This window comes from Dysidea avara, chromosome 8, assembly GCF_963678975.1.
Source record: "Dysidea avara chromosome 8, odDysAvar1.4, whole genome shotgun sequence".
NCBI classification, from domain to species: domain Eukaryota; kingdom Metazoa; phylum Porifera; class Demospongiae; order Dictyoceratida; family Dysideidae; genus Dysidea; species Dysidea avara.
Genome location: NC_089279.1, coordinates 12,013,634 through 12,027,044, shown reverse-complemented (window position 1 = coordinate 12,027,044; position 13,411 = coordinate 12,013,634). Strand labels below are relative to the sequence as shown.

At 37.0% G+C, this 13,411-nt stretch overlaps 1 protein-coding gene across 7 annotated transcripts in view; it reads right to left on the bottom strand.

Moving 5' to 3' along the window:
- Positions 1-13,411, bottom strand: part of LOC136263915 (uncharacterized) — a 255,807-nt gene that overhangs the window by 206,289 nt on the left and 36,107 nt on the right. For 5 of the 7 annotated variants that reach the window (XM_066058539.1, XM_066058543.1, XM_066058541.1 and 2 more), the window contains exons 7-11: positions 11,741-11,839; positions 10,958-11,059; positions 6,705-6,803; positions 5,920-6,021; positions 554-652 (exon numbers count right to left, since the gene is read on the bottom strand). In XM_066058539.1, the coding sequence (XP_065914611.1) occupies positions 554-652; positions 5,920-6,021; positions 6,705-6,803; positions 10,958-11,059; positions 11,741-11,839 (501 nt within the window). The remainder of the gene's footprint in view (positions 1-553; positions 653-5,919; positions 6,022-6,704; positions 6,804-10,957; positions 11,060-11,740; positions 11,840-13,411) is intronic. The other 2 variants (XM_066058540.1, XM_066058545.1) reach the window with 1 other exon arrangement.

Sequence of the window (13,411 nt, the reverse complement as noted above, 5' to 3'; positions counted from 1 at the left end):
CTGAACAAAGGTCAAAACCGATTACTGAGTAAATCATAACTGTCAGTTATCCGATTAACTGAACCAAATAACATTTTCTACAAATTTTCATGATAGCATGTAAGCTATGTGCACCTTTAAATTTGTAGTACAGTTGGTCAGATTGTCGTTATAGTGACCAAAGTAAAATGCACCAAGTCATTATAACTAAAGCTGAATCCCACCACAAGTGTGATATCAATGTCAAAGAGTGAGAAGAGTATAAAACGCATATTTTTTGTGTAAATATCTTAGAGATCGGTTAAATGGCTAAGCAAATAAATAACCAGAACAACAGGTCGGTTAATCGGTTTACCTGGTAAGGTTTCACAGCTCTAATCTGTATATACTGGAAGATATAGCCATTACCACATTCAAGTTCCATGGCTAGATACACTGTTGTGTACAGTATATACAAGATTAATGTAGCACACATCATATGAAACAATTCTGTATAACATCAGCCTGTTGCTTACAACATGTCACTACACATACAACACCTCTTGAAGTGTTACCATGAATGTACATTTCTTACATTGTCAGTGATCTTGATATCTGCACCTGCTGTAATTAATGCACCTGCTAGTTCTTCATTCCCCTTCCATAGGGCTCTACTAAGGCCACTATCACCATCCTGTAACAACACACAAGTGATACAACACATCACCAAATGTATACCATAACTATGTACACAACATATACTGACTATACTAACATGTTTACACTAATAAACAATTAATGTATACACAATGTGGCTAAGTGTCCTTGTGTATCAGTGACCAATTGTCATCACCTCAATAAGTACTAGGAAAAATACATACAACACTTAGCTATGCACTAGAAATGTTTGAAGTAACAGACAAAATTTGGATTAAACCATTTTACACACTAATGCAATTCCTAACTATTTTCCATGTGGACAGTTATCTATGGTCTTCAATATGTTCATAGTAATGTATGTGCTTTACTACTATTATGATGGATAAATTGTAACCTCAAGTAAACCAGTTCACTTCTTGGTACACTAACTAATACACAACACCACACATCACAGTTGAAACTGGATCAATTCTGCTAACCATTGACCCAGAGAACAATCTAGGTTAGATCCAATGTGACCTGACTAAATTAAAACAAGAGCCGTTTATTGAGTGCTACATTTCTTGCATAATATCTGCCCCTGTTAGTGTAAAATAGATATCATACAGTACGGTAGTGCTGTATATTAGGGATCAGGCAGTTTTGTGCTTTGTTGCCAAAAAATATCACCATAAAACCAGCCTCAAATTTCCTCCATAACAGCTTGGCAGTATTGGTTAGGCATAGCCAAGCCCAAAAATGCCTTCAGAGTGACCCCAAACCATTCCAACAAGTTTCTATGGAATTTTAAAAATTTTCTATTTAACAGAATTTTATTCTGACTAACTGATGCCTTCAGCCAAACATAACTCAACAATGTGCCATGTCATTTTTCAATGTGTGTAAGACAGCTGTGTTTCTACCATTTTTACTGTTCAAAATAATGTTCCACGATCAGACAATTTCTGTTATTTTATTGCTGGAGAACAGCCTTACAAAGACAGTAGTAATATTTAGTGTGACATCTCAAGCTAACTTTTGAGGTTTGTACACCAACCTACTTGTACTTGTAAGCTATGAAACATGTTGAAACCTGTTTTCCTGCTTGGACTACAAACAGTACATACATTTTGTTATGACATTGGTTATACTACTTTGATTTGTGCACTGAAAAACTCTGAACTGGTACTAGTACATCAGTACATTTTAGTACTTTGTCCAGGAAAAATCTGTGCTGTTCTGAAAGTTTGACAATATGCTCAAAAAAAATAATAAATAAAAATAAAAATTATCGGGAGCCCTGTTATTATGCTCCCGCACAAGGAGATCCACAATCAGTTACCATTTTTCTGGTTTGCTTTGCTTAGGCATTAGTCTCAAGGAAACAACCTTTTGGCATTGCATCCACAAAACACTTTTACCTTCTTAATAGTGCCACAAGTATTGCTAGATAGCCAATCGCTTTGCTTTGTTATGTTGCAGTCTATATTTACCATTTTCACTGCTCAAATTAACGTTCAACAAATCACACAGTTTCTGTTATTTTATTGCTGGAGAACAGTCTTACAAAGACAGTATGCCACAAGCTTTATCTCACACACACTTTTGAGGTTTGTACACCAGCCTACTTCTGCTTGTCAGCTATTAAACATGTTGAAGCTTAGCTTAAAGCCCCTGCTTTCCTGCTTGGACTACGAACCGAATGTACATTACGTTATGACACTGTTACACCATTTTTGGTTTGTGCACTAAAAAACTCAGAACTGGCACTAGTACATTTTAGTGCTTTGTCCAGACCAACTCCATGTTGTACTGACACAGTACACTCAAAAAAAAAATATATATATATATATATACTAGCATTGGTACCTGCCCTACGTGCAGGGATCACTTTATAATAACAACCAAACATTAAACATCAGTGCCATTCATGCCGTGCAGCATGCATGGTGGTGACATTTTTAATACCAACATCTTGCCAAAATCATACGAAGCACGCAGGTACTCCTGAACCTGCAGAATTGCAGTAGCTAAACTACTGTAGTAATGTGTATGCTTATAACACAGAGGTGTGAACAATGTGGATGGTTTGTAGTACCTGTCCTATTATGCAGGCTATAGTTACATGTAGCATCATTTGATAAAAGATTGACCATAAAAGACATTATTTATCGGTACCTGCCCTACAATGTAGAAGTTGCCATATTGCGAATTATAATGTGGGCATGCCATACTGTACATATGACATTTACAGTAACTTACTGACAACAAAAAGAAACTACATAATATAGGGTGCAGTACATGCCTACAGTGGGGGTTGAGCTTTGTATGTTAACAATCATTCCCTCCTGTTCCCTTTACTACACTACAACCTATTGCCATCACCTCTAACCACCATGATCCCTACCATAGGCGTCAGAACTGGGGGGGGGAGGGGGGGGAGAGGGGCAGAAGGGGCCGGACCCCCACACTATTTTCAAAAGCATGTTCTGGCCCCCCCACTTTTTGGGGCAAACACTAGTAGCCAATCTGCCAAAGTTATATATACACACAGAAATACATACCTCCATACGAGAAGCCATACAACTAACACGTAAAAAGTACTTTGGGGTGTGGCATCACTAGTCCACCGCAACTGTCAAGCTATTCATTGTATGATTAAATAACACAAAAGTGCCTGTAATTTTATTTCTGTTATGCTTGCAGGTGATAGCTGTTGTTCAAATATTTCCTGGATCCCGTGTAGTGAGAAGTTTAAACAGTAGAGTGTCATATCCGTGGCATTATATGATGTGGGAAAGTTTAACTCGAACTGAGGGTGGTAACAGATCTAAGTCTAAGAGGGTAGTCACACTGTAGTGCACGAATGTATGGAAGTTGCTGACTACCAACGATTAAAGCAGAAATTATTAAGACTTTGTGGTGAAGCCGAGTTGATTTATCAAGAAAAACAAGCAAGGATGTTGAAACTCAAAGTGGCCAAACGTGAATGCAGTGTGGTATTCACGTGATCTTCACTCAGTTTGGGAACACCTGCTACAGCAGACATCCCAGCTTGCAGTTCCTTAAAGGTAACGATGTTTCACTTTGCGGATAACCACTATTAATGCTGTAATCTTTGCAGTGTGAAGTACGTAAAGCTCGCATAAAGAAGAGACCTTCACGTGATATACACATGCATCAAGCACATGCAGTAGATGTAGAGGAGCATAGCGGCAGGTGTAGGGAGTGAAGAGATATAGCTATGTAGTATAGGTGTAGGGCTATTAGCTAGTGAAAGTACACCCCACAACACCTTTATATAAACGCACGTATGAATTGGGTACAAAGGAGCCGGACCCCGTGTGTCTGCATGGGTATTAATCAGTTTATGGTTGACTGGTTATGGCTATCTTTGCCCCTCTCCCCCCCCCTCCCCCAACTCTTAAAATCGTTCCTACACCTTTGATCCCTACATTTACAGTACTGTATGAGTAAGCTACTACTCGACTATTATCACCTATTATCATCATGTTTGTAAAGTAAAATTAGCTACCACAATCTATTATCAATCAATACAGTGGAACCTGGATTAATCAGGACACTTGAAAATAAGGACACCTGCATAATCTGGACACTTGGTAATGCTCCTAAAGTATCCCTTAACATGTAACTGAACTGAAAATTCAGGAAACATTGATAATCAGGACACTTTTGGTCAGTCCCTAATATACAGCCTTCACTGTAGAGTGAGAAAAACCTGTTACCAAAAAGGCTGCCAAATTGAAAAGAAAAGTTGTAGCAAAAAAGGTTGTTGAACAAAAGTTGTAATTAAAAGGCATTATTTGATAAAAGATTGACCACAAAAGACCTTATTTATTTGAACGTTCCCTATTGGTAACTGCCCCATATTGCCACCCTCTTTACAAAGACCACCTCTCGTAACAATAGCTAAGATTCCAAGTATCTATTCCATGACTATAAAAACAGCTAGGTTCTTACGGTAAAGCCGTCACTTTTAAAGACCACCTCTGTACAAAGACCACTTCTATACAAATACTACAATGTAATTAGGTTCTAAAGATAGGTAAGGCCACTTTGTGGTCACCTTTTATAAAGGCCACCTTTTTAGATGGTAATATTTGATAAGCTTCAAACATGTACTTCGTGACTCATAGAAACAGGTCAATGTCATCTCCCATATTTTGGTCCACACTTCACTCCAGTCATCTACCATTATTGCTTAGTTTGTACCAGAATGTGCCAAGTCCTTAGTCTATGCAAGTGAAATGTGGCTAGTACATACAACCTATATATTGTATCAACAAAAAATGAGGTCTCATAAAGAGATGATGACCTTAACAGTGGCGGATCTAGGAATTTATAAAGGGGGTTTCCAGTACGCAAAAGTTTGCACTACATTGTCTGGTTTGGTAAGGTGAGACCAAAAAAAAAAGGTTGCAGCCTATTGATAGTACATAGAATACCTTAAATAACTTGCTACACACTGCTTTAATAGCTACTGTGACTGCTCTATTACAGTATCTCAATCGAGGCGCACGCCACAAGAACATTTAATTGCTTTGCAATCATTCTTCAAAGGGGGTTTCCGTGGACACCTTGAAACTTCCATAAATATGCCACTGCTTAGGAGTGTAGTATTTTTTAGCTGACCTAGCTGTTTTGATAAGTCATGAAATAGATGATTGCATGTTGGAACCTAGGTATTACTGCAATGTGAGAGGTGGTCTTATAAAAGGTGATCATGAAGTGGTCTTGTAAGGTCAGTATTCTTTAGCCATCTTTGAGATTTAATTATAAAGTGGTTTTTGTATGGGGATGGTCTTTATAACAAGGTGATCTTTAAGAGGTGGCTGCTAAATAAGGGTTTTTACTCTAGGATACATTTATTTGATGATTTGACCATTTCTATTTCCACTTTCTGTTTCCGGTTTCCATTTCCACTGTATTCAATTGCCCCGATTCTCTGATTAAAAAGATACTCATCAATGAAGACCACCAAGTCTCTTTGTTGATGTGACATTTACATGTACCAAAGGAAATCTTTTACAAAATTAATAAAGTTTTTAATGTGATACATATTTCATACTGATGACATCATTATCATAACACTTAATAATTCAACAGTACACTTGTGTTACCCACACCCCCACCCTATGGTGATTGTACATTATTACACCGATAACAAGGGGTTGAAGATATATAACTCTGAATGCTAATGACATTAACATTCATAGCTTACTACTACATGATACCACAAAAACATACTCTTACATTAACCAACACACTCACACTTCATTACTATACAAACACTTTACACACCTCATTGACTGCATTGATGTCTATGGATCCTGTATTGAGTAGATCACTGGCCACTTTAGTACATCCTCCTTCTGCTGCACACATCAACATTGTATTCCCATACTGTGGTAAAACAACCATCACATCAACTATCCCATCTACACCATACACTAGTAATACCTGCTATCTACATCTCTTGATTACACAATCATGAAGGTATAAAGATTTATTATTGTGTTGTTACATAACAGTACAATGAGGTAACAGCTGGTACTAAACAATACAAAGGGTTTGCAGCCACTTTATATTTCACGCTACATAAATTACTTGCTCATGTTTACTCTTTGAAAATACACTCAAATGTTCAAAGTGACAAACATAACTTGACCAAACCATCACGTACAACTACGGTAACGCCCAAGCACAACATTGCACTAGCTCGCACTCGCAACTTTGTTCAAGATTTAAAAAAATCACTATGTAAGGGGCGTGGTAATGGTTTCGTTTGTGATTGTCGTGAATGAAACAGCTGCGACATTGTTTTGCAAGCAAATTAGTTGCCACACCACTTAATTAGAAATTTTTTAAATCTCAACCAAAGTTGCGCGTGTGAGCAAGTGCGAAGTTGCACTTGGATGATGCCGTAGATATACAGTCACAGATATACCATATCAATGTATCCCACACACATCTAAATTCCACATCAAAATTTTGCATTGCTATTTGACACATTAACTTGTTGTTTACAACATGTCACCACACATACAACACCTCTTGAAGTGTTACCATGAATGTACATTTCTTACATTGTCAGTGATCTTGATATCTGCACCTGCTGTAATTAATGCACCTGCTAGTTCTTCATTCCCATCACATATGGCTATAGTAAGGGCACTCCAACCATCCTGTAACAACACACAAGTGATACAACACATCACCAAATGTATACCATAACTATGTACACAACATATACTGACTATACTAACATGTTTATATGAATAAACAATTATTGTATACACAATGTGGCTAAGTGTCCTTGTGTATCAGTGACCAATTGTCATCACCTCAATAAGTACTAGGAAAAATACATATAACACTTAGCTATGCACTAGAAATGTTTGGAGTAACAGACAAAACTTGGATTAAACCATTTTACACACTAATGCAATTCCTAACTATTTTCAATGTCGACAGTTAACCACCAAACACTCCAGTCAAATAACACTTAACTGGTTTAACTGGTTATGGTTCATCATGTAGGATTCATTATAGCCATAGGTCACTATAGTCTATGGTCTTCAATATGTTCATAGTAATGTATGTGCTTTACCACTATTATGATGGATAAATTGTAACCTCAAGTAAACCAGTTCACTTCTTGGTACACTAACTAATACACAACACCACACATCACAGTTGAAACTGGATCAATTCTGCTAACCACTGACCCAGAGAACAATCTAGGTTAGATCCAATGTGACCTGACTAAATTAAAACAAGAGCCGTTTATTGAGTGCTACATTTCTTGCATAACATCTGCCCCTGTTAGTGTAAAATAGATATCATACAGTACGGTAGTGCTGTAGATTAGGGATCAGGCAGTTTTGTGCTTTGTTGCCAAAAAATATCACCATAAAACCAGCCTCAAATTTCCTCCATAACAGCTTGGCAGTATTGGTTAGGCATAGCCAAGCCCAAAAATGCCTTCACAGTGATCCCAAACCATTCCAACAAGTTTCTATGGAATTTAAAAAATTTTCTATTTAACAGAATTTTATTCTGACTAACTGATGCCTTCAGCCAAACATAACTCAACAATGTGCCATGTCATTTTTCAATGTGTGTAAGACAGCTGTGTTTCTACCATTTTTACTGCTCAAATAATGTTCCACGATCAGACAATTTCTGTTATTTTATTGCTGGAGAACAGCCTTACAAAGACAGTAGTAATATTTAGTGTGACATCTCAAGCTAACTTTTGAGGTTTGTACACCAACCTACTTGTACAAGTCAGCTATGAAACATGTTGAAACCTGTTTTCCTGCTTGGACTACAAACAGTACATACATTTTGTTATGACATTGGTTATACTACTTTGATTTGTGCACTGAAAAACTCTGAACTGGTACTAGTACATCAGTACATTTTAGTACTTTGTCCAGGAAAAATCCGTGTTGTTCTGAAAGTTTGACAATATGCTCAAAAAAATAAATAAATAAAAGTAAATAAAAATTATCGGGAGCCCTGTTATTATACTCCCACACAAGGAGATCCGCAATCAGTTACCATTTTTCTGGTTTACTTTGCTTAGGCATTAGTCTCAAGGAAACAACCTTTTGGCATTGCACCCACAAAACACTTTTACCTTCATAATAGTGCCACAAGACTTGCTAGATAGCCAATCGCTTTGCTTTGTTATGTTGCAGTCTATATTTACCATTTTCACTGCTCAAATTAACGTTCCACAAATCACACAATTTCTGTTATTTTATTGCTGGAGAACAGTCTTACAAAGGCAGTATGCCACAAGCTTTATCTCACGCACACTTTTGAGGTTTGTACACCAGCCTACTTCTGCTTGTCAGCTATTAAACATGTTGAAGCTTAGCTTAAAGCTCCTGCTTTCCTGCTTGGACTACGAACCGAATGTACATTATGTTATGACACTGTTACACCACTTTTGGTTTGTGCACTAAAAAACTCAGAACTGGCACTAGTACATTTTTGTGCTTTGTCCAGACCAACTCCATGTTGTACTGACAGTTTGACAGTACACTCAAAAAAAAAAAAAAAAAAATATATATATATACTAGCATTGGTACCTGCCCTACGTGCAGGGATCACTTTATAATAACAACCAAACATTAAACATCAGTGCCATTCATGCCGTGCAGCATGCATGGTGGTGACATTTTTAATACCAACATCTTGCTAAAATCATACGAAGCACGCAGGTACTCCTGAACCTGCAGAATTGCAGTAGCTAAACTACTGTAGTAATGTGTATGCTTATAATACAGAGGTGTGAACAATGTGGATGGTTTGTAGTACCTGTCCTATTATGCAGGCTATAGTTACATGTAGCATCATTTGATAGAAGATTGACCATAAAAGACATTATTTATCGGTACCTGCCCTACAATGTAGAAGTTGCCATATTGCGAATTATAATGTGGGCATGCCATACTGTACATATGACATTTACAGTAACTTACTGACAACAAAAAGAAACTACATAATGTAGGGTGCAGATTAATCAGTTTATGGTTGACTGGTTATGGCTATCTTTGGCCCCACCCACTCTGAAAATCGTTCCTACGTCTTTGATCCCTACATTTACAGTACTGTATGATACTACTCGACTATTATCACCTATTGTCATCACGTTTGTACAGTAAAATTAGCTACCACAATCTATTATCAATCAATACAGTGGAACTTGTGTTAAACAGGACACTTGAAAATAAGGACACCTACATAATCTGGGCACTTGGTAATGCTCCTAAAGTATCCCTTAACATGTAACTGAACTGAAAATTCAGGAAACCTTGATAATCAGGACACTTTTGGTCAGTCCCTAATATACAGCCTTCACTGTAGAGTGAGAAAAACCTGTTACCAAAAAGGCTGCCAAAATGAAAAAAAAAGTTGTAGCAAAAAAGGTTGTTGAACAAAAGTTGTAACCAAAAGGCATTATTTGATAAAAGATTGACCACAAAAGACATTATTTATTGGTACCTGCCCTATTGGTAACTGCCCCATATTGCCATCCTCTTTACAAAGACCACCTCTCGTAATAATAGCTAAGATTCCAAGTATCTATTCCATGACTATAAAAACAGCTAGGTTCTTACGGTAAAACCGTCACTTTTAAAGACCACCTCTGTACAAAGACCACTTCTATACAAATACTACATTGTGATTAGGTTCTAAAGATAGGTAAGGCCACTTTGTGGTCACCTTTTATAAAGGCCACCTTTTTAGATGGTAATATTTGATAAGCTTCAAACATGTACTTCGTGACTCATAGAAACAGGTCAATGTCATCTCCCATATTTTGGTCCACACTTCACTCAAGTCGTCTACCATTATTGCTTAGTTTGTACCAGAATGTGCCAAGTCCTTAGTCTATGCAAGTGAAATGTGGTTAGTACATACAACCTATATATTGTATTAACAAAAAATGAGGTCTCATAAAGAGATGATGACCTTAACAGTGGCGGATCTAGGAATTTATAAAGGGGGTTTCCAGTACGCAAACGTTTGCACTACATTGTCTTGTTTGGTAAGGTGAGACCAAAAAAAAAGGTTGCAGCCTATTGATAGTACATAAAATACCTTAAATAACTTGCTACGCCACTGCTTAGGAGTGTAGTATTTTTTAGCTGACCTAGCTGTTTTGATAAGTCATGAAATAGATGATTGCATGTTGGAACCTAGGTATTACTGCAATGTGAGAGGTGGTCTTATAAAAGGTGATCATGAAGTGGTCTTGTAAGGTCAGTATTCTTTAGCCATTTTTGAGATTTAATTACAAAGTGGTTTGTGTATGGGGATGGTCTTTATAACAAGGTGATCTTTAAGAGGTGGCTGCTAAATAAGGGTTCTTACTCTAGGATACATTTATTTGATGATTTGACCATTTCCATTTCCACTTTCTGTTTCCGGTTTCCATTTCCACTGTATCCAATTGCCCCGATTCTCTGATTAAAAAGATACTCATCAATGAAGACCACCAAGTCTCTTTGTTGATGTGACATTTACATGTACCAAAGGAAATCTTTTACAAAATTAATAAAGTTTTCAATGTGATACATATTTCATACTGATGACATCATTCTCATAACACTTAATAATTCAACAGTACACTTGTGTTACCCTCACCCCCACCCTATGGTGATTGTACATTATTACACCAATAACAAGGGGTTGAAGGTATATAACTCTGAATGCTAATGACATTAACATTCATAGCTTACTACTACATGATACCACAAAAACATACTCTTACATTAACCAACACATTCACACTTCATTACTATACAAACACTTTACACACCTTATTGACTGCATTGATGTCTATGGATCCTGTATTGAGTAGATCACTGGCCACTTTAGTACATCCTCCTTCTGCTGCACACATCAACATTGTATTCCCAGCCTGTGGTAAAACAACCATCACATCAACTATCCCATCTACACCATACACTAGTAATACCTGCTATCTACATCTCTTGATTACACAATCATGAAGGTATAAAGATTTATTATTGTGTTGTTACATAACAGTACAATGAGGTAACAGCTGGTACTAAACAATACAAAGGGTTTGCAGCCACTTTATATTTCACGCTACATAAATTACTTGCTCATGTTACTCTTTGAAAATACACTCAAATGTTCAAAGTGACAAACATAACTTGACCAAACCATCACGTACAACTACGGTAACGCCCAAGCACAACATTGCACTAGCTCGCACTCGCAACTTTGTTCAAGATTTTAAAAATCACTATGTAAGGGGCGTGGCAATGGTTTCGTTTGTGATTGTCGTGAATGAAACAGCTGCGACATTGTTTTGCAAGCAAATTAGTTGCCACACCACTTAATTAGAAATTTTTTAAATCTCAACCAAAGTTGCGCGTGTGAGCAAGTGCGAAGTTGCACTTGGATGATGCCGTAGATATACAGTCACAGATATACCATATCAATGTATCCCACACACATCTAAATTCCACATCAAAATTTTGCATTGCTATTTGACACATTAACTTGTTGTTTACAACATGTCACTACACATACAACACCTCTTGAAGTGTTACCATGAATGTACATTTCTTACAATGTCAGTGATCTTGATATCTGCACCTGCTGTAATTAATGCACCTGCTAGTTCTTCATTCCCCTCCTCTAGGGCTATACTAAGGGCACTCCTACCACGCTGTAACAACACACAAGTGATACAACACATCACCAAATGTATACCATAACTATGTACACAACATATACTGACTATACTAACATGTTTACACTAATAAACAATTAATGTATACACAATGTGGCTAAGTGTCCTTGTGTATCAGTGACCAATTGTCATCACCTCAATAAGTACTAGGAAAAATACATATAACACTTAGCTATGCACTAGAAATCTTTGAAGTAACAGACAAAACTTGGATTAAACCATTTTACACACTAATGCAATTCCTAACTATTTCCAATGTCTACAGTTAACCACCAAACACTCCAGTCAAATAACACTTAACTCGTTTAACTGGTTATGGTTCATCATGTAGGACTCATTATAGCCATAGGTCACTATAGTCTATGGTCTTCAATATGTTCATAGTAATGTATGTGCTTTACTACTATTATGATGGATAAATTGTAACCTCAAGTAAACCAGTTCACTTCTTGGTACACTAACTAATACACAACACCACACATCACAGTTGAAACTGGGTCAATTCTGCTAACCACTGACCCAGAGAACAAGATCCAATGTGACCTGACTAAATTAAAACAAGAGCCGTTTATTGAGTGCTACATTTCTTGCATAATATCTGCCCCAGTTAGTGTAAAATAGATATCATACAGTACGGTAGTGCTGTAGATTAGGGATCAGGCAGTTTTGTGCTTTGTTGCCAAAAAATATCACCCTAAAACCAGCTCCATAACAGCTTGGCAGTATTGGTTAGGCATAGCCAAGCCCAAAAATGCCTTCAGAGTGACCCCAAACCATTCCAACAATTTTCTATGGAATTGTAAAAAATTTTCTATTTAACAGAATTTTATTCTGACTAACTGATGCCTTCAGCCAAGCATAACTCAACAATGTGCCATGTCATTTTTCAATGTGTGTAAGACAGCTGTGTTTCTACCATTTTTACTACTCAAAATAATGTTCCACGATCAGACAATTTCTGTTATTTCATTGCTGGAGAACAGCCTTACAAAGACAGTAGTAATATTTAGTGTGACATCTCAAGCTAACTTTTGAGGTTTGTACACCAACCTACTGGTACATGTCAGCTATGAAACATGTTGAAACCTGTTTTCCTGCTTGGACTACAAACAGTACATACATTTTGTTATGACATTGGTTATACTACTTTGATTTGTGCACTGAAAAACTCTGAACTGGTACTAGTACATCAGTACATTGTAGTGCTTTGTCCAGGAAAAATCCGTGTTGTTCTGAAAGTTTGACAATATGCTCAAAAAAATAAATAAATAAAAATATAAATTATCGGGAGCCCTGTTATTATACTCCCGCACAAGGAGATCCGCAATCAGTTACACCTGTACCATTTTTCTGATTTACTTTGCTTAGGCATTAGTCTCAAGGAAACAACCTTTTGGCATTGCACCCACAAAACACTTTTACCTTCTTAATAGTGCCACAAGTCTTGCTAGATAGCCAATCGCTTTGCTTTGTTATGTTGCAGTCTATATTTACCATTTTCACTGCTCAAATTAACACTCCACAAATCACACAATTTCTGTTATTTTA